Source organism: Urtica dioica, chromosome 3 (genome assembly GCF_054948205.1).
Source record: "Urtica dioica subsp. dioica isolate 48M chromosome 3, U.dioica_male_clone48M_v1_H2, whole genome shotgun sequence".
NCBI lineage: Eukaryota > Viridiplantae > Streptophyta > Magnoliopsida > Rosales > Urticaceae > Urtica > Urtica dioica.
In genome coordinates, this window is record NC_142758.1 from 48,324,746 (window position 1) to 48,350,700 (window position 25,955).

The 25,955-nt window shown below is 32.9% G+C and overlaps 2 protein-coding genes and 1 long non-coding RNA gene across 3 annotated transcripts; all 3 read left to right on the forward strand.

The window, feature by feature from the left end:
- The first annotated feature begins 11,009 nt into the window (after positions 1 to 11,009).
- Positions 11,010 to 13,490, forward strand: PG2 (polygalacturonase 2). The gene is made up of 2 exons (XM_089608910.1): positions 11,010 to 11,202; positions 11,300 to 13,490. Exons 1-2 carry the CDS (start codon positions 11,110 to 11,112, stop codon positions 13,097 to 13,099), a joined length of 1,893 nt encoding a protein of 630 aa, XP_089465036.1. The 5' UTR covers positions 11,010 to 11,109; the 3' UTR covers positions 13,100 to 13,490.
- A 4,830-nt stretch (positions 13,491 to 18,320) lies between these two features.
- On the forward strand, positions 18,321 to 19,680 carry LOC149403353 (uncharacterized). The gene is made up of 3 exons (XR_016295968.1): positions 18,321 to 18,621; positions 18,839 to 18,948; positions 19,451 to 19,680. It is a non-coding gene; the product is annotated as an uncharacterized LOC149403353 (long non-coding RNA).
- Positions 19,681 to 23,768: 4,088 nt separating this feature from the next.
- On the forward strand, positions 23,769 to 25,485 carry LOC149403354 (uncharacterized). The gene is made up of 3 exons (XM_089608122.1): positions 23,769 to 24,044; positions 24,246 to 24,364; positions 25,173 to 25,485. Exons 1-3 carry the CDS (start codon positions 23,869 to 23,871, stop codon positions 25,190 to 25,192), a joined length of 315 nt encoding a protein of 104 aa, XP_089464248.1. The 5' UTR covers positions 23,769 to 23,868; the 3' UTR covers positions 25,193 to 25,485.
- Positions 25,486 to 25,955: the final 470 nt, after the last annotated feature.

Consider the following 25,955-nt stretch of genomic DNA (forward strand, 5'->3'; position numbering starts at 1 on the left):
CTTATTTTGCATAACACTACTCAAATCCTACTCATTGTCATCCCTAGTCTTAAATATTCAAATAGAAAAAGTAGAAGTATAAGAGGTCTTAAATAAAGCAGATTTATTTGTGAATAAACGACTTGGCTCTTCTTTTAGAGCTTAATCTTTCAAATATCTTGTTGCTTATTTTGTTCCATAAATATCTTTTGTTAATATTCTTTTCTTGTTGTTTATTGTTTAGAGTTTCATTTGACATTTTCTTTAATTTTTACAAACTCATTTAAAATAAAGGTAAAGTCATTTCAAAATTCAAAATAAAGGGTTATTTTTATAAGGTTTGAAACTTAGATACTAAGGGAATTAGCACTTTCAAATGAACTATTTGTGTAACTCTCTATTTTTTTTTCTGGTGTATATCTGAAAATTAACTTAAAGACTGAATTAATTTTCTTGATCTAATTGTTATATAATTTTTGTATGTGTAGTGGTCAAAATATTTTTTACTAACATATATATTTGAATATGTATGTGTAGTTTTCATCAGCAAAATAATAATAATAATAATAACCCATGAGATGTGTGTAGTATATATAAATTTGGTGTCATACTCGTACATATGGCTAAAAATTTATGCAGATTATTTCTTCGGTACTCATTTATGAAGATTATAAATATGTTATTAAGTCAAAAGTTTATATATACAGTCAAAATGGGACTGTCTATTAATAGAAGAATTAAAGTTATACGTACGATGGATACAAAAAAAGTATTAGGTTCCTGATCTTGATTGATCAAGTTTTAGAGTGAAAACAATTTTCGAAAGGTAGATGGAGAAGAGTAAAAAAGGAAACCAGGACTGGTCAAATAATGGACAAAAAAAAAGATAATTTTAAATCCTTATTCAGCCATGTGTATATAAAACGCTCAAGAAATAGCTCATTGAAATCCTTATTAAGCCATGCATAGATATACATAACACGATCCCATTTTGACATATTTGTATTGTCACTTGAAATTTCGTTTCTCACCACATGCAACTAATTATTTCCATACACTTCTAGAATCGTTTAAATTGCTGTGACAAAAAATGTGTTGATTAATTCAATGAACAATCTTTTTTATATTGAGAGAACAAGTATTGATTATCAATAAAATGTTATTCTTTTATATAAAGTTTAATTAAAGTAATGATCGATATAAGTTGATGTCAGAATCAATCCCTCAACAATCACGAAACTGAAATTTATAATTATTGATTGATGAATACAAAAGGGTTGAGCTCAGCTAAACGAGTTTATGAGCTCAACAAATACTTCGAGTACAAGTTTATGTATAATATAACAACAATAGAAAACATATAGGTTACTTTCAATTGAATTATATCTATTTATAGTTGAGGTAGACTCGTCTTCATCGTCGATCCGGAGGACCCGTGGTCGGACTGAAACTCTTCAATGAGGTTCATACGTGTTGATTCGAGCTGATGGTGACAAAAAAATCGGATGAAAACCATTTCCTTCGGAGTGAGCACTTCGTCAAATTGGACTTGGTCCTGGCGGATTGCTAAGGTCGCCAGACCTCATTCTAGTCGGGCTGGATAGCATTGGTAGATCGTCTTTTACTTGGGCTTGGGCTCAAATGGAGAATTTTAGGTGAGGATGTCGAATCCTTCCCCGATAATATATAACTTGCAATATTAATTTTTCTATTTTATAATGTTTTGTTACTTCAATATTAAAGAATGTTGTGACATGAAAAATATCAGATCATATCAAATGAAGCTAAAGGAAGACTAAGATAAAGAGAGGTGAAACTTTTGTGGCTATTTGATTATGTGGAAAAGAATGTGAAAAAAAAAATTAGTGACATAGAAGAGACTATACTACATTTGGAAAATCGTTAATTATAATTATTAAGATGGGGATAAATATAATTGTAGCATAACATGCCACAAAAGCGATGTTGACATGTAACATAACATGTGGCTTTCTCTCGTTCGCTTTCTTTTGTCATAATTCAATAATTAAAAAAAGAAAGAAAAAAACATCACTTCCAAAGGGTCCAAAGTTTATTAAAAATGGACAAAGTTTGGAAAAAGGTAAAAGGTTATCATCTCTTATTTGGCTCGTTTTGTCACATGCAAATATACGTGTTTGATTGCTTCGTTTCAATAAATATCATGAACGTGGAAGAAAAACGACTAATTTGTTTTCAGTCATTTTTTCCATATTTATTTCAAAAAGATAATAACCTATTTTCTATCATTTGAAAAATAAATATGTATCATCGGTCTAAATGTAATAATTAATGCACGTATCGTAGACCATATAGTATCAACTAAGAGTCTGAGAGGAAGTAAAAACACACACACACACACACACACACACACACACATCTTTATTAAACATATATGTTAATCTTATACGTGATAAGTCTTCAATTCCTAAAAATACCCTCATCGTCATTTACAATCACATACGTACTAGTCCCTTTTCACGAGCTCTGTCACTGTCTATCCATGACAGTGTTAGCATAGCTCGTGTTTAATCATTCTGATAAATGTGTGTTTCTAGAATATATATATATATATATATATATATATATATATATATATTCAGATAATATGTGTGTGAGAGAGAGAGATCACTAAAAGGTTATAAATATCACAACAATAACAAATATAGAATCAAAACGCGTTGAGTTTACGTGGTAATACTAAAAAGAACAAGACACAAAGGCAAATCCAATCAAAAGTTGACGCGTGTCAAGACACGGCATCAATAACCACCACTAATCAAATTTACATATGTTTTTCACATAGAAGTGGCAGATCACTTAGCTAGCATCAGCCAATCTAGTAAGTTTTTTTTTTCGCAGACTAGTGACGTGGTGTTCTAATTAATTTTGCTAAATAAATAAGTATATTTATATCGCAGTAAAAAAAAATGATCAAGTAAAAAACTGGCCGATATAAATGATCGAGTATTTATTTCTATGGCTTTCCATTATAAATTTCAGTGGCGGTGGACAAAAGTGTTCATTAGTGATTCTGGTTTGGAAGAGAAACATGAATTTCAACTTTGACGTTTGTTTGTGTGAAGTGAAGACTTAATTATGACGCAAAGACAACGTTTTGTGTCATTGTGTGTGTGACTGTAGTGCTGATGTGTAATCTTTGGGACCCACTATTTCAACTTAATGATTACAGCTGGAATTGACTTTAGACCGTATTTAATACTGATTATAAATATGTGTGCTATTCACTTCTCTTCTTTTTTTTTTTCTTTTTTTTTACTTTGATGGAAACCTCTTCTACTCGTGTAAATTTATGAAAGCGTACATTTTTATTGTTTAAAATGTTTAATCTCTCTTTTACGAGTAATTACTAATGATTCAATACTTGACTTTTTTTAAAAGCTATATTCATTTCATACAACTTATCGTAGGCCTTTAGGCCAACTCCAACCATAGCACTATATTTGGTGTTAAATCAACACAACTTTTGTGTTGATTTAGCACCAAATTTTTTTCCAACTCCAACCACAACACCAAATTTCACACTAAAAATATTATTCATCATTATTATATTATTATAACTATACACCTTTTTATTAACAAATATTTAAATAAATAATTATAGTGTCTTTATTTTTAATTACGTGATTAAATTATTTATTACTTGCTAATGTTTAACAAAAATAAAAAATTTAAAATAATAAAATTCTGAAATAAAAATTACATTACTTAAAAAACATATTACATCTAAATAATTAAAAAAAACATACATTTGAAATACAAATTACTTCATACTAATTATCAGAATTAGTATATTCGTTCCACAAGTGCTCAATTAATGCATTTCGAAGTTCAATATGAGCATCTCTATTCTTGATTTGTCGGTGTCGAGCTAAGAATTGTTGAAATCGAACATCTTCATCGTCTGCCATCTCAACTTCTGCATTTGGGACTTCAGCTCGTTCTTCTATTATCATATTATGCATAATAATACACGATGTCATGATATCATGTAACACTTTCTTACTCCATAAGCGGGATGGTCCGGCCACAATTGCAAATCTTGACTTCAATACTCCAAATGCACGCTCCACATCCTTTCTACATGCTTCTTGTTTCATTGCAAACAACTTTTTTTTTTGCCACGGGGATCGTGAATAGTTTGAACAAGGGTCGACCATTTTGGGTATATACCATCAGCTAGATAATAACCCATATTAAATTCTTTTCCATTAATGACATAATTGGCCGGTGGAGCATTACCCTTAGCAAGATTAGCAAAAAGATGGGATGCCTCTAGCACATTAATATCATTATTAGATCCCGGTAGACAGAAATATGCATGCCATATCCAAAGATCATAGTCAGCTACTGCTTCTAGAATAATAGTAGGAGATCCACTACGTCCAGCATATTGACCTCCCCAAGCTGTTGGGCAGTTTTTCCACTTCCAATGCATACAATCTAAACTACCCAACATACCTGAAAATCCTCGACGCTCGTTAATGTGGAGTAGCCTTGCAACGTCATTAACATCAGGTGCTCGAAGATAATGGTCTCCAAACACCTCGACCATGGCACGGCAAAATTGCTTCAAGCACACCAAAGTTGTAGACTCGCCAATTTTGATATACTCATCGGTGGAATCTGCTGGTGATCCATACGCTAGCATTCGAAATGCGGGTGTTAGTTTTTGTAAACTAGACAACCCGAGTTTACCGACTCCATCTCTTCGTTGGACAAAGTAATTTAAAAAAATGATGGAGAAAAACAATGATCTTGTTCGATCTATTAAAGATACTAGTTTTGATAGAATTGAGCTTCAAAGACAAAAAAATGAACTTCGGAAGAAAAAGATTGAGCTAGCTCAAATGAAGGAAGAAAATAAAATTTTATTTATGAATTTGGATACTGTATCCGATCCAAATATGCGTGTATTTCTTGAAAAAGAAAAAGAAAAAATTATGCAAAAAAGAGCACAGACAACCCAAGATGAAGAACAAGGAAGGGGTTCTGAATATTATGGATCTCAATATCGAGCATCTAATTATCAACGAGATCAAGCTCAGGAAGATCAAGCTCAAGAAGATCAAGCTAATGGAGAACAAGTTCAAGGAGATCAAAATGAAGATTTTACTCAGTATTATAATTTATTGGGTGGAACCGGAAATAATTTTCCAGGCTTTTAAATTATGTTTTTATGTATTTACTATATATTTTGAAATTATGCTATTGTTTTTAGTTTATTTTGTGTGTTTAATTTGGACTTTGTAATCTATGTTTAAATTATTAAGTTTTATTGAATTTTATTTTAATGTGTTTTTGTAGTCAAATTATGAGTTTTGGTGTTATATAAATATTAATAAAGGTAAATATAAATATATATATATATATATATGTAAAATTTTTGTTTAATGTGTAATTAAAATATTAAAAAAAAAAAAAATTGGCGTGATATACAGTGTCACGCCATATATGGCGTGACAGTGTATATCACACTATATATAGCGTAAAACATGCAGTACGGTTGGAGCAACAAATCACGCTATTTTTGGTGATATAGCGTTGCATTGGAGTTGGCCTTAATCTGTCAATTATTTTTTTAACTTTTTGCAAGCTTTTCTTTACTTCGACACGAATCATGTACTATATAGCTATTTGAAGAACGTCGTGAAAATTTTAATATACTATGACAAATGTATTTCATTCAATACTTTATTTATTTATAGTGTACTCTTTTGATGATTTTATCGATTCACATGTTTTGCTTACAATTTTTTACGCTGTTTTGCGCTGATACGTTGTTGACTATCACTACTCTTCTTTATATCACCCCTAATCTCTCTTAAGAAGGCTTTGTTTTTATTTTCTTTGTAAATGAAAAATAGGAAAATTAAATTCAAAGGCTTGGCAACAATAAATCATAAATACACACGATCACGTTTTCATAAAATAAATATATTATCAATAAAGTACACACACTTTAGCTGAAGATATACACATTGCAATGAGTGTTTTTGGCAATTCTCTAGGCCAAATTCAGGGACATTAAAAAAGCTTGTTTGGAGATAACTAGTGTGTTATGATATACTCGTTGAAAATTGTACCCTTTACTTTCCAATGTTGTTCAATTGCTTTAGATTCCGAGTTTATTAGTTAGTTTTAAGTGGATTAACATGAACTACAACATTACGGCTAATAGGATATGTCAATGAGCCTTAATCTCTGAAGTTTCAAGTTTTTGTGAGTCTTAGGCTCCGTTTGGAACTCGGAAAATAAGAGAGAAAGTGAAAATAATAGAAAAAAATGAAAATGTGAGATAAAATAATAGAAAAAGTCAAAATTCTAATTGTGTTTGGAAGTTATGAAAAATATGAGAGAAAAATGACGGAAAAGTAACGATGAGACCAGGGACGGAGCTAACTCAGGTCCAGAGTGAGCTCCAGCCCCCCCTAAATTTTTTTATTTACATTTTTTTACCCATTTTTAAAAAGTTTTACATTTTTTACTCTAAAAAATTTACACTTTTAACAAAATTTTTTAAAACAATTTCATTTTTACCATGATTTTTTTTAATTAGCCTCCTAAATTTTTTTTATTTACATTTTTTGCCCATTTTTAAAATGTTTTACATTTTTACCCTAAAAATTTACATTTTTTATTAGCCTTCTAAATATTTTTTTTTCAAATAAACTCCCTATTGAGCTTTTCTGGCTCGGTCCTGGACGAGACACACAAATGTGATCTCCTCAGACAAATTTGGAGAGATTCTCATTTTCCATTTCATTGTCGAAGGAAAATGAAATCCTCATTTTAGTTATACACTTTCTCTCGTATTTTCTATCATATTTTTTTTGCACCATATTTTCCTCAATCCGAACAACCTAAGTAAAATAGGAGAGATTTCCATTTTCTTTTCCCTCCTATTTTTCGGGTTCCAAACGGAGCCTTAATCTCTGGAGACAATTTCATGGTTTGCCGGTTTGAGTTTATGCCATATCAATTTTCAAAAAAGAAAAAAAACAAATCCCAATTTATTTTTGTAGTCATTATTGCTATTATGAATACGTGATGTAGCTAAAGATTAAAGAACAACCCAATTCCAATTATTTTCAATCAATATTACAACTTAAATAGTATATCAGTTATTGAGTGTCGAATTGTGCGATCAATTATCCCTCCCTTATTTTTATTTTCATTTATCGTAGATTGTAGTTGTATTTGTGTAATAAAGATACAAATTAGCTCATCTTAATTTTTTTATAATTTAAAATTATACCAAAGATATTTTAATTTAAAAAAATTTAACTCTGCGTAAAATTGATTTTTGGTCACATCTTAAACTTTTGTTTGTATACCTTTTATTTTTCATTCTTCCTAGCTCTGCCCCTATCTTTTTAATATAATATATTATAATTCTACAACAACTAAAGTGATTACATAATTTCAATCAATGCTTTCAAACTTGTTTTTAGCTATATATGAGTTTTTACAACGCACAATTTTCGTTTTCTTGTTTGTTGTTATGTTTCAAATTGGAGTGTATATATATATATATATATATATATATATATATATATATATATATATATATATATAATGATCATTTTTATCCTTATTTAAATTGTTGGCCGTCTATATATATATATATATATATATATATATATATATATTGTTGAATAACGATCCCTAAAACCAAACCAGAACAACGATTTGAACACACGAGATACCTTAAGATGCAAGCAATTACGAAAACAGACAAATAAGCGAGAATGAACACAACCAGATTTTATCCTGGTTCAGATCCAATTCAGATCCTAATCCAGTCAGGGATGAGATTCCCTATTTGCTTCCACTATATTCAATCGGAGTTTACAAGAAGATCACTCGATCACCGTCGAGACAAACACTCTAGATCGTCAAACCCTTGTTTGCGATTCTCTGTTTTTTCGCTCTCTCTTCTCTCAGAAACTCATGAATACAATACAGAATGAATGACTTGACTAACGCAAGCGATTACAGAAGATTATATAGAACGATCCAGCGCTGACGTGTCGCCCAAGATGCCTCAGGTTAGTTATAACCGTTTCTTGGCCAGCTCGCTATCAGCTCGCCCAGCTTCTTAGCTCAGATCGCTTAACTCGCAGCTCGTCCAGCTTCTTAGCTCAGATCGCCTAACTCGCAGCTCGACCATCTCGCTCAACTCAGCTCGCCCAACTCGCTGATGTGGCATTGCACTTATCTTCACATATATAATGATCATTTTTATCCTTATTTAAATTGTTGGCCGTCTATTTATTTTTAAATGTCAACCGAAAAGTGATACATGCATTATGGTTTTTCCTCCGGTATTCTCAGAACTAATTTTTTTTTTTTGGAAATCCCCCGAAAATAAAGACTCAAACAAAAAGTCACTATCAACAGTCGAAATAATATGGGAATTACTAAAAAAAAAAAAAAAAGTCGAAATAATAAATGTGAGTACCTAAATTAAATACACATAATTATAAAAAAAAAGGTTATAAAAAAATGATAAAAAAATGTGTCTATATATATATATACAATTTTAATTATGTTAAATATAAATACAACTATGCTAGAGTGAAATAGTAAACGAACCTCTTTTTGTTTTTTTGCTCGAACAAAATGGACCCTTCTTTGTTATGTAATCGATGTTTACATGTTTTTTTTTCTAACAATTCATTACATTATCTTGAGTTCATATGAAATAATTAAATAATCGTCCTTATATCGATAGCATATGAGTTCGACGATAAAGGATGTAACTTCTACCCACGTGATAAAATCGTTTGCGAGATCAATATATAGGGGAATCCTTGTAATGAGTCTCCATTTAGGTGTTTGACTCATTCGGTAATGTGCTCAGTCAATCATCGCCTATTTAATGATGAAGCAAATACTAGGAGTATGTTTGGAATCTAAAAATGTGAGGAGTTATGATAATCATATTCTTTTGTTTTTTGGGATTGATGAAACTTTTCGGAAAATCAATTTGGTGAAAAATTGTATAACAAAAATTAAAGCAAATTTGCACATGTTTGGGCGTCTTATACACTCTCTCCATTTTATTTTCGCAAATTGTATTGATTTCCAACCACACTATAATATCTTTGGGAGTCTAATAGTTTAGCCCATGCAAAGTTTATTGATTTCCAAGTATCAAGATAGGTCTTTGGTGATTTCCGTTGGAAGTCTTGGGAGTTTAATGGCTTAACCCACGAGTTTATGTTATTGGACAAATCAAGTTCATTGTTCGAAGTTTTGTAGTGTTGGGGACCTCCCACCCCTTGTACGAGAATTGATTTGAGGCCTTAATGGAATGATATTATGGAGCCGGTCTCCTTTTCCTCTTCGTCTTCCCTGTTCTCAGGAGCGATGGTGGATATTTAAAAAAAAAATAACCACAATATAATATTTTGATGGTCTCATATATTTTTCTTCAATTTTGTTTTCGGCTGTAAAATCATGGTTCTATTCTTAGCTTAAGATATAAGCTCAAACAGAAAGTTAATTACTAATATAGAAAATGACTAGTTGAGAGTGAGATGTTGCTCTACGAGTTGAGAGTGGGACAATACGTTCAACTAGCCTAGCTTTGTCTCATATTTTGAGCGTCTAGCTCTAAACTAGCCGAGCAACATCTCACCCTCAATTAGTCATTTTCTTATTAGCGAGATTAACTTTAAAAAAAAAAAATTAAGATACCTACTCATTTTTATTACTGCATACGTTAATCATATACGATAAACTGAATAAAAACATAATATTATGTTTCATTTAAGTTGTAATGAATCTTGGAACAAACAAATAGCATACGTTTTTCATGTGGAATCCATCTGAGACACATTTTTTTTTCTGGACGAAATATGAAATTATGGATTTCTTATAAATAAAATTATTTATATTTATAAATTTAGATTTGTGTAACGGAAATCATCCATTTAATTTGAAACGTGAATAATTTTTTACGCTCCTTAAATTTGTTAGTCGGACAGAGTGATTATTGCCTTTGTATATTTATTCCAATAACTTGGTTGTTTTCTTACAAGTCTTAATATTGCCCTTGGTAGTCAGCAAGTTGTAGGGGTGTGTTTTTTTTTTTTTTTTTTTTTTTTTTTTTTTTTTTTTTTTTTTCTGCATCACACAACCTTTAAATATTAGTGTCTTGTGAATTGTATAGATTTAAGGATTAATTTTACGCGTATCGTCGGAAAGAAGAGTGGGTTGGGTTATCACCTTTTTACCTTTCATATGTTACTTTTACATACATATTTCTATTTCACCATACTACAAAATATATCAACCACATCATTGCGAAAGTCGCAATAGAAAGTCTTGTCTTGCTGTACAAAAATCAATAATTTACATTCTTTTGAGCAAATGTAAATTCTTCCTATATATGTCCATTTTATTTTCATATTAACATTTATATATCATATAGACAAACATATCCGAAAATATATGAAGTATTTTCTTCTTATTTTCTATAACTATTGAACATAAAATTCTTAAGAGTAATTTAGCAACTATGAGTATAATTGTAAAATCAAATAGAGTATGTGGCCATCAAATCAAATTATTCTCCATTACATATAGTTTTATATTCATTATTGATACCCATGAATAAAACCCAACAAATATTAAATTGATGTATCAACATTCAAAATTACAATACTGATACCGATTATTAAATTTTATATGAGAAATTAAATTTTATATATTCTCATATATATATATATTTAATTACAAATATTAAAAAAAGGAGCATGAATGAATCGTACATTTATTTATTAGTATTTTATCTTACATTTGTACCGTGTAGCGTTGCAGGTGGAGTCAGCCTCAGTTCTAACTTCTAAGTAAACTCAAATACTCAATATATCTTCTTAAATTTATATATTTAATTAAAAATTTAAACTACAATTTTTTTCAGACAAAAAGAAAAAATAAATAAATAAAAGGAAAATCCATTTAAAACTCTCTCTCTCTCTCTCACGCCAATATAAATTGCTCACTAAAACCCAACAAACAAACTCACCAACATTCTCAATTCGAAGAACAACATCACAATATTAAATTTTAAAAAAAATAATGTTAATGGGAAATAATCGCATACAAAGCGACTACCGTGCCGGGAATTCGCTCACTATCTTCTTCCTCTTCTTCTCGATCTTCATCCACAATGTAAGTAATAAAAATAAAGAACCGCATTTTCCGATCCCACCCCAATACTTATCAAAATTCACATAAATGACCCCACATTCAATTTTATGTTGCTCAGGTCGCCGGAGAAAATCCGTTCACACCGAAAGCTCAGCTTCTCCGATACTGGAGCCGAGAAACCTCCGCCATGGCAAGGCCACCGCCGTTTCTCCTCCGGAAAGCTTCGCCTCTCTCCGGCGTAGACGCCGCCGTGTACGCGAAGCTCGCCGCGGCGAACTCTCTCTCCTCTCGGCTTCCATCGTTCTGCTCCGCCGCGAAGCTTCTCTGCTTTCCCGATCCCGGCGTGAGCCTCGAGAAGCACAACCACGACTCCAATTTCGCCGGCTATCTGAACCGGAACTTCACCAACTACGGCTCCGAACGCGCCGGAGGAACAGACGCGTTCCGGAACTACTCTCCCGGAGAGAATATTCCGGTGGATTCGTTCCGGCGATACAGCCGAAACTCCGCAGGACACAACGAGAAGTTCAATAACTACGGCTCGGACGGCAATGTCGTTGACCAGAGGTTCAACACCTACGGCACCGGAACAACCGGCGGCTCCGGCGATTTCTCGAAGTACGCCGAGTCTGTGAACGTTCCGAATCTGAAGTTCACGTCGTATTCCGATGAGACGAATGGAAGGAAACAGACTTTTAAGGGATACAGCGACAACGTCAACGCCGGAGATCAATCCTTCGCCAACTACGCCAAGAACGGAAACGGCGGAGAGGAAGAGTTCACAAGCTACGCTAAAAGCTCCAATGTCGTCGGATCCGGATTCTCGAGCTACCAGCAGAGCTCCAATGGCGGCGAGGAAAAGTTCACGAGCTACGCCTTCGATTCGAACAATCCACAAAACAACTTCCGGAGCTACGGCGACGGAGCAAACGCCGCCGAAGAGACCTTCACAAGCTACCGCGACCAGTCGAACGTCGGAGACGATTCGTTCCAGTCCTACGCCAAGGGATCCACCGGAGAGAAGATCGGATTCGCGAACTACGGTAAGTCCTTCAACGAAGGCACCGATAAGTTCACCGGATACGGCCGCGGAGCCACCGGACAAGAGATCGGCTTCAAAGGCTACGGCGTCAACAACACCTTCAAGGACTACGCGAAGGAAGGCGTGTCGTTCGCCAGCTACGCTAACGTCAGCTCTGGACCTTTGAAGGTCTCAACAATGGCGGTCAGTGGCAATTCGGTAAAAAAGTGGGTAGAGCCGGGCAAATTCTTCAGGGAGTCGAGCCTTAAAAAAGGAAACATAATGCCAATGCCCGATATTAAAGACAAGATGCCTGAAAGGTCGTTTTTGCCCCGGACGATCTCCTCGAAATTACCCTTCTCGTCCTCGAAGATCCAGGAGCTCAAAAAGATCTTCCTCACAGCGGATAACTCCTCAATGGAGACGATGATGACCGACACGCTGGCAGAGTGCGAGAGAGCTCCCAGCGCGGGCGAGACAAAACGCTGCGTTTCGTCAGCCGAGGACATGATCGACTTTTCCACCTCCGTCTTGGGCCGAAGCGTCGTCGTACGGACAACCGACAGCGTGGGCGGGTCAAAGAGTGACGTCATGATCGGGTCGGTCAAAGGGATCAACGGCGGTCGGGTCACCCGCTCAGTCTCTTGCCACCAGAGCATGTTTCCTTACCTTCTCTACTATTGCCACTCGGTGCCCAAAGTCCGGGTCTACGTGGCGGATATTCTCGACCCGAGCTCCAAGGCCAAGATCAACCGTGGAGTCGCCATCTGTCACCTTGACACGTCATCGTGGAGCCCGACCCACGGCTCGTTCCTAGCCCTCGGATCGAAACCGGGCCAGATCGAGGTCTGCCATTGGATCTTCGAGAACGATTTGACTTGGGCCGTCGCCGATTGACCCGACCCAACCCGACTCAAACCAGAATATAAGCTGATTTGATTTGAGGTTTGAACCAATTGGATGAAGAAAAAGCTTGACACTTTTGGTTCATTCTCAAGTTAAAAGCCTCACTTTTAGTTATAATCAAGTAATATGTGGCATTGCTATCTTTTTTTTTTTTTTGATTGATTAAACAATCAAAATGTCTTATGAGTTATGGGTCTCTCTTTCTTTTTTTAATATTATTTTCCTATATGATATTGATAATATATGATATGCCAAATGTTGTTTTTTTTTTTTGGGTTACTTTTTAGTGGCTTCCTCAATAATTTGAAGGCCAGCCAATGCAAGAACGGTTTTAAGATGTTATTTGAGTGAGGCTAATTATTACTTGTTCATGCTTGTGTTATTATTTGCCTTTTTAATCTTATTTAAGAGCTTGGTCTAGATTTAAAGCAATGGTAATGAAAATCTAAAATTATAAAAATTGAAGAGTAAAAAGTGATATGAGCACATTGGCCACACAACGCGAACAATAATGAATTAACAAATAAAAGGTTGAGTGGCCAAAAAATGAGGACAACAAAAAGTGGTCCAAATAGTGCATGAGTAAGGTCATGAGACAGCTGTGTTTCCATGGCATTGCTCTTATTTTGTTTAATGGAAAAGTCCATATTTTAGCCTTTGTGTCACGGTTCTCATTTTGCTTAGTGGGACTGGGAACAAATTTTTTTTGATATATTTCTTACACTTCTTTATTTTTATTTTATGGCGGGCCATTTTTAGGGGGATATATATGTACAAGTATAACCAATGGTAAGTTTGCAATGGCATTTTCCTTTGTAACTCAAAGGTGTAAAATCCACATAATAAACATGTGATACTTTCTCAGTGATAAATAAGAAAAGTCGATGAGCTTTTATTTATGTATTTATTTCGTATTTAGTTACAAAACGACAATGGAAATGTGCTTGAACGACATCAAACAAAACACGAGCCATGTGTGGTTCTATCTAATGACACTAACTTGGGACGGTTTTTACTTGGGAATATAAATATTGGTGCCTAGTTTGACTTTACTTGTCACTAAATAATCATACGTTGACTTTAGATTTCCTTTCATTCTTTCCGCACGGTGTTCTTTTAACCTAGAAACGTTGAATGTGTCCCTAAAAAAATGAACGTTGAATGTGCAAATTAATTACAGTTGAAGCTACTTTCAAAAAAGTAATTTATAAAAACTAATTTAATTGAACCTAAAAGTATCAACGGGAAAAAGATACGTTATCTGAATCAAAGTAGTGCTTACTAGTTACTACATACTAACTAGTAGTACTACTAACTACTACTAACTAATAATCTATAGTTTTTATCAATAATTTTATGTCCCACACGAGAAAAAGCGGATTGATTGAACAATAATTTTGGTAGGATTTATTTATTTATTTATTATTAGAACGGCAAAGAAAACGAAACGACAACATTGATAAAGTATAAACGGGCTTAAAATTAATAATAGTGATAAAATACTCCTAACGGATAGTTAGAGATACCTGGGCTATAATTAGCTTTTTTTGGACGTGAAATAATATCACCATCATTGTTCATTATCAAACATGTCATTATCATATTTCATAATGCAAAATTATTGGCATCATTGTCACGAAATCCATAGTGCAAATCTTTTATTCTTTCGCGTTTGGTGAGATTTATAAATTATAACGGACATAACAAAAGTAAATGTAGCAATAATGTAGTGTAACAGATACATTCCCAAAAGAAGAAAATTAAATAATACAAATGTCCTTCATGTCAAATTTCATTTCACCCTTCGTACTTTTTCGTTTCCCTTATAATCTCAAGTATATCACTCACAATTGTGTTATGCATATTAAAAAAAATAAGATACATTTTTTACAATAGTATTAATGAACTACTCTTAAAATGTTGCATGAAAGGCTATAATTCCGTTTGAAACAATTAGAAGAGTACATTTTAAATATGTATATATATATATATATATATATATATATATATATATATATATATATATATATATATATTATTCTACAAGCACCATTTAACATGGATTGACTTTGAATTTTGTTGGGTACGTAAGTAAGACTCCCCCTGAAGTTAATGAATAATGGATGCAGATATATAAAATTAGTTTCTTCATTTTTTTTAAAATAGCACGGAGCATTTTAAAATTAGTTTCTTCATTATTACACAATTAAATTTGTGTAGGTAAGTAGATAATAATATTTCTAGTTTTTTTATTTATTTATTATTTAGGGTCTATTAAAATTTAATTGACTGTAAAATTTTATTGGCGACCTAACTAGGCACCGAATTCAAGTCTATATCTACATATTTAAAGATAATAAACAAGAAGCTCACGTAGTTCATGAAGCAAGTTCTGAAAATACATTATTTAAAGTTTTTTTTTTAACAAAATAATTGTAATTAAAACTCTAATGTCAACTATATAAAGGTTTCGCCATTGTAGGATTACAACAGTGCTCAGTTCTAGGACGGCATTGAATTTGGGTGCCATAAAAGGAAGAGAAAGCCAAAATGCTTTTAATGTATACGTGAATCAAATAAATATTTTCAACTGTATCAATGTCCTTCAAATTTTTTAAAAATAATAATAAACGCATTAACCAATTGCCCTCGTGAAAAATGTCCCATCTCTATATATACACTACGTGTAGTTATACGCTAGCCTAGCACTAAGAAAAGGAATTTAATGAATTTGTCGATCGTGGGTGAGAAAATATGGACTGCAATTTGAAGCGTACATATAATATCACGACTTTGAAAAATCAATCATATATTCTTAAAAAGGAAGATTAGATTTAAGTTTCTTCATGATGCTCATTAATTTTCTTTATGTAATTTTGTAATTATTAATAGAAAAGTGAGATTCCAATTAATTAACTAATGATTCCTTGTTTGATTCCATATCAATGTGTTGACTCATAACTTCGAATAAAATGTTTAACTTTGCAAAAATGATAAAGGTTTTTGCAAAATATAATATTGTATATATATATATATATAGGTATTTAGGTTATCATCATTATAATTTTTTTTTTGAAGCCTTATAAAATATATTAATAAATACAAAGCTGAAGAGGCTCAAATGCACTGTTTGATGACGTATATTGTTATAATGTTTGTTTAGCACGATTTGAACAGCTCATGCATGAGAATGAGAAGAAAAAAAAAACTCAAAGTTTTTCGTCGTATATAATATATCTTATATATAAGGCGTTTCTCGCACAAAACGACATAAATATTTACTTCGATATAGATGAAGATCATAACTGTTCTTTTGCAAGGAAAAGTGTTTGACAAGATAGTTGTACGTTCAACGACAATAAATTTCTTGACGAGCAAGGAAGTAATTCACATTTATGTGAGAAGAACTGCCTCAACAAAAAAAAATATCTAAACTTTAATGGTGAAATATTATAATGAAGAAAATATGCATACAGATATTTTCAGGGGAGCTTTAAAAAAAAGGTTTTATGAATTAAATGATCTTAGCCACGTATTTGATATGTGATACTTATTTTGATAAAAATAAAATTATAAATTTTGTGTATAGATGTATGTTATCATGTAAGTAACTAAGTAAGTATGAAATTAATGCAATTCTTGCAGAGTGGTTTTGCGATGTGTGATTGAAGCTCTGAAATCACTTCACTCACTTCTTAAACGAAACCTTCTCTTTTTCTTGTCAAGACATTTGACTCATTGTCATTGAAGCCATGTACATGTTCTCATGCATTTAATAATTTCAATTGTTTTTTGTCACCATGTTAGAGGGTTTAGCTACTTGGTTTCCTTTCAAATCTCTATAGTTAATAAACTTCATGTATACGGTAACATATTTTAACCGAGCTACTTCATTTAAAAAAAGAGTTCGAGAATATCTAACTTTGCATTCTTATTTAGAGAATATCTAACTTTGCATTCTTATTTAGAGAATATCTTACATTCATATTTATTTTTTCTTCTTTTTTTAAATTTAATTTTACATTTTTGACTAATTTATTTTTTTCTTAGTGGTTAACAATTTCAATAAAAATAAAATGTAGAGTTATCCGAAAGTAAAAAATAGATGTTTCCAGAACATTGAAAATGTGATATTAAACAAAATGATATTATAAACACTAAATATTCGTGGAATTTGCACAATTTCGTGTTCTTATATTCGAATGAAAGATTAAATTGCTAATGTCGTATTTCTGATTTTTATATAATACTAGCGTCCGACTGCTCTATTGATTACTAATATTGTTTTGTACCTCCGATTGTCCGAATATACAATTTATTGACATGTATTTTAATTGACACAGACAAAGCCACACATAGACGGGACTTTAGCCCCCATTGAATTTTTTTTCCTTCTTAATATTCCTTATTCCTGCATGTTATTAGGAAAAAAACTTAAACAAATTATCTATAATTGAAAATCTATGATGGATAATAACTATAAAAAAACAACACACAGTATTTACATATTTACATTGAATATAATAAAAATCTTGTATCAAATTTTTAATAGGCATGTATATAACGTTTTATTGAAGATGATATATACTAGCATTTTTATTCGGGCATCAATTATCTACTAAATTTAAGATATTTTAGCTAAATAGATAATTACAACTAATAAATTTGAAAAACAAAGTTGATTATTTTACCAAATAATAAAAAATCTAGCTATTAAAAAAATTTTCCATTTTGTTAAATAATTTAATATATTGGCTATTTTCTTAGTCGAAGTTTAGAATGGCTATTTGGCGTGACTTTCATTTAAATGTATGTAACTTGAATCACTATACTAAATTTTTTATTTTATATTTTATATTTAGGCACCCCCTCAAGTCATTTGCATATTGCAGGCTTCGTTTTTGCTGATCGATACCTGTAAAATAATATATTTTTTAAAAACACAATACATATATAATATATTCAACAATTATAAAATAGAATTATAGTATCTTATTTTATTTTAAGAAGTTCAGAATTAATACACTAGCGGTTTATAAACTATTTTTCTAAATTTTTTATAAAATAATTTGATATATAGTCGATTTTTTTTTTTTACCATAGCAAATGGTATAGGCTAAGGTGATTTCGTGCATTTCCCGGAGGGCCTAAACAATTATACAAGTTTGGGCTTTCATAGCCCATATTTATCAAAGTAAAGCCCATAACGAGAGAGAGAGAGAGAGAGAGGGAGAGAGAGAGAGAGAGAAACTGTGAAAGAAATCGGTGTTAGAGAATCGAGAGACGAGAGAGAGAGAGAGAGAGAAACTGTGAAAGAAATCGGTGTTAGAGAATCGAGAGACGAGAGCAATGGCGGCGAGGCAAACCCTACGGCTATCTTCGTCGTCTGCGAAAACTCTGATGAGCTCTTCCTCTGCGAATTTCGTTTCAAAGTCAGCTAAGTTGACCGGTCTCTCCACGAAGCCTAATTCCGCTTCTCGCTTCTCTCCTCACAGATTCGGTGGTTCCGCTCGGTAAATATATTTCTCTCATCGTTCAACTTGAAATGTGTGTTTCTGTGCAGAGATAGTATCGTATCAGATTCTCTCTGCTGAATTTGATCAAACAATAGCGAATAAACTGTTTGCATTTGTTACCTCATTACAAGGTTGTTGATCTCACAGAGTCAGTAAATTTGATGAACATAATTCATATGTAACTATTGAATGATGATAATGTTGGGATTATTAGGTTACCAGTGGAGTTAGCGAGCTTGCAGTGTTTGATTCCATTGCAGAGTCTCACTCCCTCACAATTGTTCACTTCTTTGCATAATTCCAAGTGGAATTTTCTCTCCGAAGGTAATCCCTAATTTCCTAATTCTAATTATCAATTTTCGAACCTAGTTGTTATGTCGAGTTCTTGCTTATGAGGAAGTGTAAAGAAGATGATGATGAAGTTGGGTTTAGTGTGGGTTTTGGGAAGAAATGACTCTCTTGCTTCTAGGGCTTTTTCATAGTTCTTTGAATTTGTTTCCTCTGTAACTAACAACTAGCATCATTGATGTCAATATTAGCTATTATTGAGTTGTTGAAAATGATTTTTTTCAAATAGTTTCGGATTCTGAGATATATCAAATACCTTTGTAACTTTGATTGGAAGATGAGAAGTTTTCATGTGTAGCTCTAGTTTTTTACATGCTTTCAGTTTCGAGTATTTGGGCTAAAAACCTGTTTAGCTTATACTGAGTTCTATTCTAGGAACTTGGATTTTGTTAAGGAGGAGAATTTTCAAATTCTAATTTTATTGTTTGCTCGATCATCAAAATAAAGTTAATTGTTTCGAATTATTTGTTTGATCCAGGATATGCGACACCTCCATAATATGGCCCGTGAGCTTATGATGCCGGATTTTCATGAACGGCCGAGTTATTTTTGCTGTGTTTTTTTTGTTTTGCCTGTGTTTTTTAATGTTAGAAATTATGAGTTTTGAGGCAAAAATAAAGTCTCATATTAGCACTTAAGCATTCTTGGTACAAAAATCACTTGTATTATTTAGTTTTACACAACCAAATGAGTTTTTGTCTGCTTCTATTTCATCCCCGTAACTAAATAATCTCTCTTTTTTTTTTCTTTCTTTTTTTCATGTGGATTTTAATGTAATGACTCTATACAGCCATTTTTTTGATAAATAATATCACGTAGCTCACTATTGAAATTGAGGTGTATAGTTTTGATCATGCGATGTTCCAATCAACTTTATCAAACCAGAAGTTGTATAAGTTCATACCTTAAATATTAAATATGTATAAGCTCATGTATAAAAACCTTACATATATTGTGATATAGCTTATATTGAATATGAAAACTCATTGTAACTAAGTTTTTATACAATTATAATAAGTAAATGTCACGCAAAATTTGTTGATGTCTGTTTGTGCAAAAAAAGTAGAAGGCGCTAGATATAATTTCGTATTGGTAATGAAATCCAAAGATGAACCCTGTATTTGAACTTCCTCATTTTCAATTAATAAGGTTTAGTACTTATATACATATAGTTTGGTCTCTTGAAGGAGAAAGAAAAACTTGATTGAGATTATTCCTATTCTATGACCTCCACAATGATTTTGGACCAAAATCAAATAAGTCTAATTTAATCCTATTCTATGACTACCTATTTTCTTTAAGTACAAAAATACCCTCAATTTTATTAACACCCTTTTCTCTTCTTCTTCTTTTCTTCACCTTCGCGCACCATCTTCACCAGCCGGGCTCCTCCATTCACGCGCGCTCCAAACTGAGGAAAACGAGTCTCGCCGCGAGCCACGGCGGCGCCGGAGCGAGGGAAAACGTCGGGGAAGAAGTGAGAACTCACCAAGGAAGGTTAATTTCGTGGATTGAGGTAAGAATTCCTCTTTCTCGGATTGAATTCCAAATTTAGGGTTTATGCTCAAATTTGGGGATTTTTCAATTCCGTGAGGATTCTGTGAAATTGGCTGGTGATATTTGGTCTTTGGACTCCATTAGTGAGGATTATGTTTAGAATTTGAGGATTGCTTTCGGATTTCTTTCAACTCATCTCTCTCTCTCTCTCAAAAAAGTTTATTGTTGTACTAGCGTTTTAGTCGTTGAATTCCTGTGGTCTTTGAAGTTAAAAAACAACGAAAGAACGATTATTTGAAGCATGGAAAATCTGTAAAAATTTCTGAAAATTTCTGGAAATTCGTTGAAGATTTATTGACATTATTGCATTTTTATTAACATCAATGTCAATAAATCTTCAACGGTTTCGGGAAAATCCTTTGAAGATTTATTGACATCAATGTCAATAAAAATGCAATTTTATTGACATCAATGTCAATAAATCTTCACAGTTTTTTAATTTTTTTGTTATGATTTTAAATATTTATAAATGAATTTTAAACGTTTAAAATATGAAATTAACATCCCGATTACGCTCTTTTATGCAGTAATGGGTGATATTTTAGTGTATGTCAAGCATAGTGGTACATGGGTTAAACCTTCATGCTCTTTCTACTTTAATGTTGGTAAGATCTATACTAATGTGATATGTTCTTTCTCACAATTATTTTTCAATAACTCACTGTGACTTTTTATTGACATTAATACTAATAAGTTCCAATGTTTATTGACATTAATATGAATAAAAAAAAAAGAACAGGAATTAATTATTTTTCAATAACTCACTATGCTTTTTTATTGACATTAATATCAATAAGTTCCAATGTTTATTGACATTAATATGAATAAAAAAAACATGAACTAATTATTTTTCTATAACTCAGTGACTTTTTAATGACATTAATACCAATAAGTTCCAATGTTTATTGATATTATTATGAATAAAAAAAGAACAAAAATTACTTATTGTTCCAGAACTAACTATAATTACTTGTTCATTGTAGGTGAGACCTTTTTCTGTTGAAATTATTATTTAGGTGTCATTCACCCCCATGGCAGTGCTAAAGCATGGGATATTCCTGTTGAAGTTGAGCAAAGAAGCACACAATAGAAAGACATGTGACGATCTTCTTCCTTTGTCTCAGAGAAGTAGTCATTGAATAAGTTTTAATTTTGTAACCATTTTGTAATTCTGAAGATGATGTAATACTTTATAATTATGGATGTTGACTTTTGTGAATATGAAATTCTTCTACTTCTCTTAAAACCAACAGTTTTATTGATAATGATGTCAATAACGTTGAAGTAACAACGTCAAACTTCTCGGTTTATTGACATTGATGTCAATAAACTATCAGGTTTATCGACATTGATGTCAATAAACTGTCTGGTTTATTGACATCAATGTAAATAAACCAGACAGTTTATTGACATTGATATCAATAAACTAGCTACTGTCAATAAACTAGCTACTATCAATACAAAACACATGTTATCAAAATTGGGAAACAGCATACTCTCCAGTTTGCTATTTCATATGAAATAAGAAAATTACAACATATGAATCAGGAAAAAAACTGGGTAACATTACTCTCCTTTGGGCAGGATCTCGGCACTCTATTCCATAGTTGTGTAACAAACTGTACATCTTTCCAACATTCATGATACTACTAATAATTACAAGGTAATAATAATTAGATAACTCGTTGAATTTTTAAAACGGACGTTCCGCGAGTCCGTCATTTCCCGGCCTCATCCTCGCCGCCCCGAACAGTCGCTGTGGGCTCTGCGTAGCCCGCCTATATCAAGTCTAGACCCTCGACAAGTAAAACTCACAACAACGCGACAAAACACGTTAACATGTCACAATTCTAATCATCAATGCGAACCCGTGCTAACAAACCATACTTAATCATTCTCAAATCATTAATCACCCAAACATCAGAATTTCAAAACAAACATCACACGGCCAAGAACACAGATCAAATGAAAATATAGCTTGTTTTGATTCGACAAAATATCATCAAGTCTCTCAATTCAGATCAAAATCTAATGCACAACAATCATCAAATCAACCAAGACAACATTCAAATCCAAGTATCCAGAATTCACAACAATCATCACAGCCTCATAATCAACAGCATCAAAGAATTCGAAACCAAACCTCAAAATATTCACACGGCCAACAAAATTTTCCAAACCAAAATTCGTCCAAAATTAAACAACACCCAAACAGCCCCGATAAATCAAAACCCAAGCATCAACCATAATTAAAAATGCCTTGAGAACATCAAACACACCTCATAAAACAAAACCCCACAAATCAAAACGTTTTCCCTCGCTCCAGCGCCGCCGTGGCTCGCGGCGAGATTCGTTTTCCTCAGCTTGGAGCGCGCGTGAATGGAGGAGCCCGGGTGGTGAAGATGGCGCGCGAAGGTGAAGGAAAGAAGAAGAAGAAATGGAGAAGAACGAGAGAGAGAGAGAGAGAGAGAGAGAGAGAGAGAGAGAGAGAGAGAGAGAGAGAGAGAGAGAGAGAGAGAGAGAGAGACGCGGTGGGTTTCGGCCGAAGAAATGTAGAAGATGAACTGGAGTGAGAGAGAGGGACGGTGGGTTTGTTTAGGGTTTAAGTGAGAGAGAGCGAAATGGAGAGATATAGTGAGTGAAATGGAGATAGAGAGACCGAAGCCTGGTTTGTTCGGTCAGTGGGTTTGTTTGGACGAAGAAGAAGAAAAGAAAAGGGATTTGGACGGTTTCAAATTTTAAATCCAAATAAAATTAATTGATATAGGTTATAAAATTAAAAGAAAAAGGTTTTAATTTTCTTATAAAGAGTGAAAGGATATAAATGTAATAGCTCAATTTATGTAGTCATATTTTAGGATTAAATTGGACTTATTTGATTTTGGTCCAAAATCATTGTGAAGGTCATAGAATAGGAATAATCCCAACTTGATTACTAACTTATCTTGGACATGACCCATTTACGGTAGCCGTTTTTTGTACTTGAATTTTTACTCCGAATATAGCCTTTTTTTAATGGTAGACATTCATTTTTTTTTCTTTTGATTTATACAATTTTTTAATTTATTTTCTTAACCTATAAATTTCTTTTTTAAGGAAAATAAAATTTACTGGTAAAACATTATTTTTTAAAGGATTTAAAATAATTGCAAGTTTGGAAATATTGCCCCAAAAACGATATTTTCATAATTTTTCCAACATATTTGAGCTTGGTTAATCCCAAGGCCCATTTTAATAAAGAGACCAAACTAGGTCCGAGAGAGAGAGAGAGAGAGGTACGAACTGAGAAAGAGATCGATCGTCGGGACTCTGAGCGAGAGAGAGAGAGAGACGATAGCAATGGCGGCGAGGCAAACCCTACGGCTATCCTCGTCTTCGCTGAAAACATTCATGAGCTCTTCGTCCTCTTCAGCTTCGAATCTAGCTTCCAGAGCCTCAAAGCTCACCGGACTCGCCTCTTCCACAAAGCCTAACTCTGCTTCTCGCTCCTCTCTTCACAAATTCGGTTCCACCAGGTAAACCTCTCTATCCATTTCTCGAATCACACGATCCTCGTTATATTCTTTTAACAATTCTGAATCTCACATTAAAAAATAGAGTATTTTTCGGTGTAATTTGGACAGAAATGTTCGATGAAACTCGTGTAATTTTTTACATCGCTATCGTGATGTTAGTACTTAGTCCATTAATGGAGATGAATTTTGGGGGAATTTCAGGTTTCCGGTGGAGTTGGGAAGCTTGCAGTCTCTGATGCCATTGCACAGCGTGACCGCCTCGGCATTGTCAACTTCATTGCTCTCTTTGCACAATTCCAATTGGGGTTGTCTCTCCGAAGGTAATCCCTGATTTTACTATCTTACAATTTCATTCACTTGCTGAGGATGAAATAGGATTTAGAAATCGATATATTTGCGCATCATCCAGTTTTTTTTTGGTTTCATGCTATTTTTGTTGCTGTGGCTCATGAAATGATTAAGTTAGTGAGAAATAAAAAATGAAGTGGAAGTTGGTTCACCCTAAGGAATGTTTTTGCTGGATTTAGAATGAAGTCACTAGAGTATATAGTTGTAGTTTGTCACGGATCGATAACTGATATAGTGCTGAATTCGCTATAACGCGTATTGTCGCTGTTGTGTCTATGTTAGTCCCGTTTTATAAGTCGAAGTTGGATTTTTGGACGGTTGGTATTGAGCTTTGAGAGGATAAAAAAAACTTGGTAACGCTATTCGGAAGAAGAGTACAAGGTTTTTTGTTTTTTGTTTTTATTTTTTTTGTTTTTTTAATTTTTTAATACATGTGTAGCCATGGTTTTATTTATGCTTATGAATCTATGATACACCGTACATGTATCTGAATATTTTTCTTGAGCAGTACACCATAGAGTTAAGAGTTGGTTGAAACATGTTTAGTCTTGTGTAGTTCTTAGAAAGACTTAGTTGTGCATATGAACATAAAAATTGTCGTAACGATGATGAACTCCCTGAGTTTGATGTAAAGACCTTCTGTCTTCGTAGATTTTTCTGTTAAAATTCTGACATGTATGATAATATCACAAGGTTGAATTATTTCTCTCTTAGTGTTTTTTTTTCTTCTTCCACTTTCCTCGAAGAAAATCAATCATCTCAAAATATTATTTGGTGCAGGATTTGCCACAACACTATAATATGGCCAGTGAGCTTTTTTGGTTTTGTTTCGAGGCCGGATTGTCATCGTCCGCGTTGTTTTTTTAGTTTTGTTGCATTTGAGCTTTGAATGTAGTAACTTCAAAGGAGAGTTATAAAAATGAATTGCTTTGTTACACACACACACCTTTTTAAGTCCCTTGGAAGAAAGGAAATCAGCGCTAGATTTATCTGGTAGGCTCATGTATTTATTTTTTACACAAGGCCAAAATGAATTTTCCTATTTTTGGGCGATTCTATTGCGCATATCCATGAGCAATAACAAATTTTTTTTAAATGACTGAAATGTGATGACTCTCTAGATTTAGAAAGCCATTAATGACATCTCATGTTGTGAAATGTTTGTGAACGTGAAGAAGTTGGAAGTCTGTAGAAGTGATATGAGATAGAGGTGTATATATTCATTGAGCTAGTAATTGAACCGAATAATAAACTAAACTTTTATCTCTTTCTAGTTAATTCACTTCACGTGATCTTTTTTATTACCATACGGATCACGAGAGGAGCCGAAATACATGTCATGCAACTTGGTGGGTGCTATAATTAATGAAGAATATTTGGTTAACCTAGATCAATGACTGTCTTCACACACAAGAAAACCATTTTAACCTCTTATTCCTTTGTCATCACAAACCGGTTTAATCTCTTTTATTTATTACTTTGGGTGACCCTATCTTTTTTCTATGGCATCTTTTCTTATAAGAGGCTAGGCTGTGAGTTCAATCTCAGATTTCAAGAATAGCA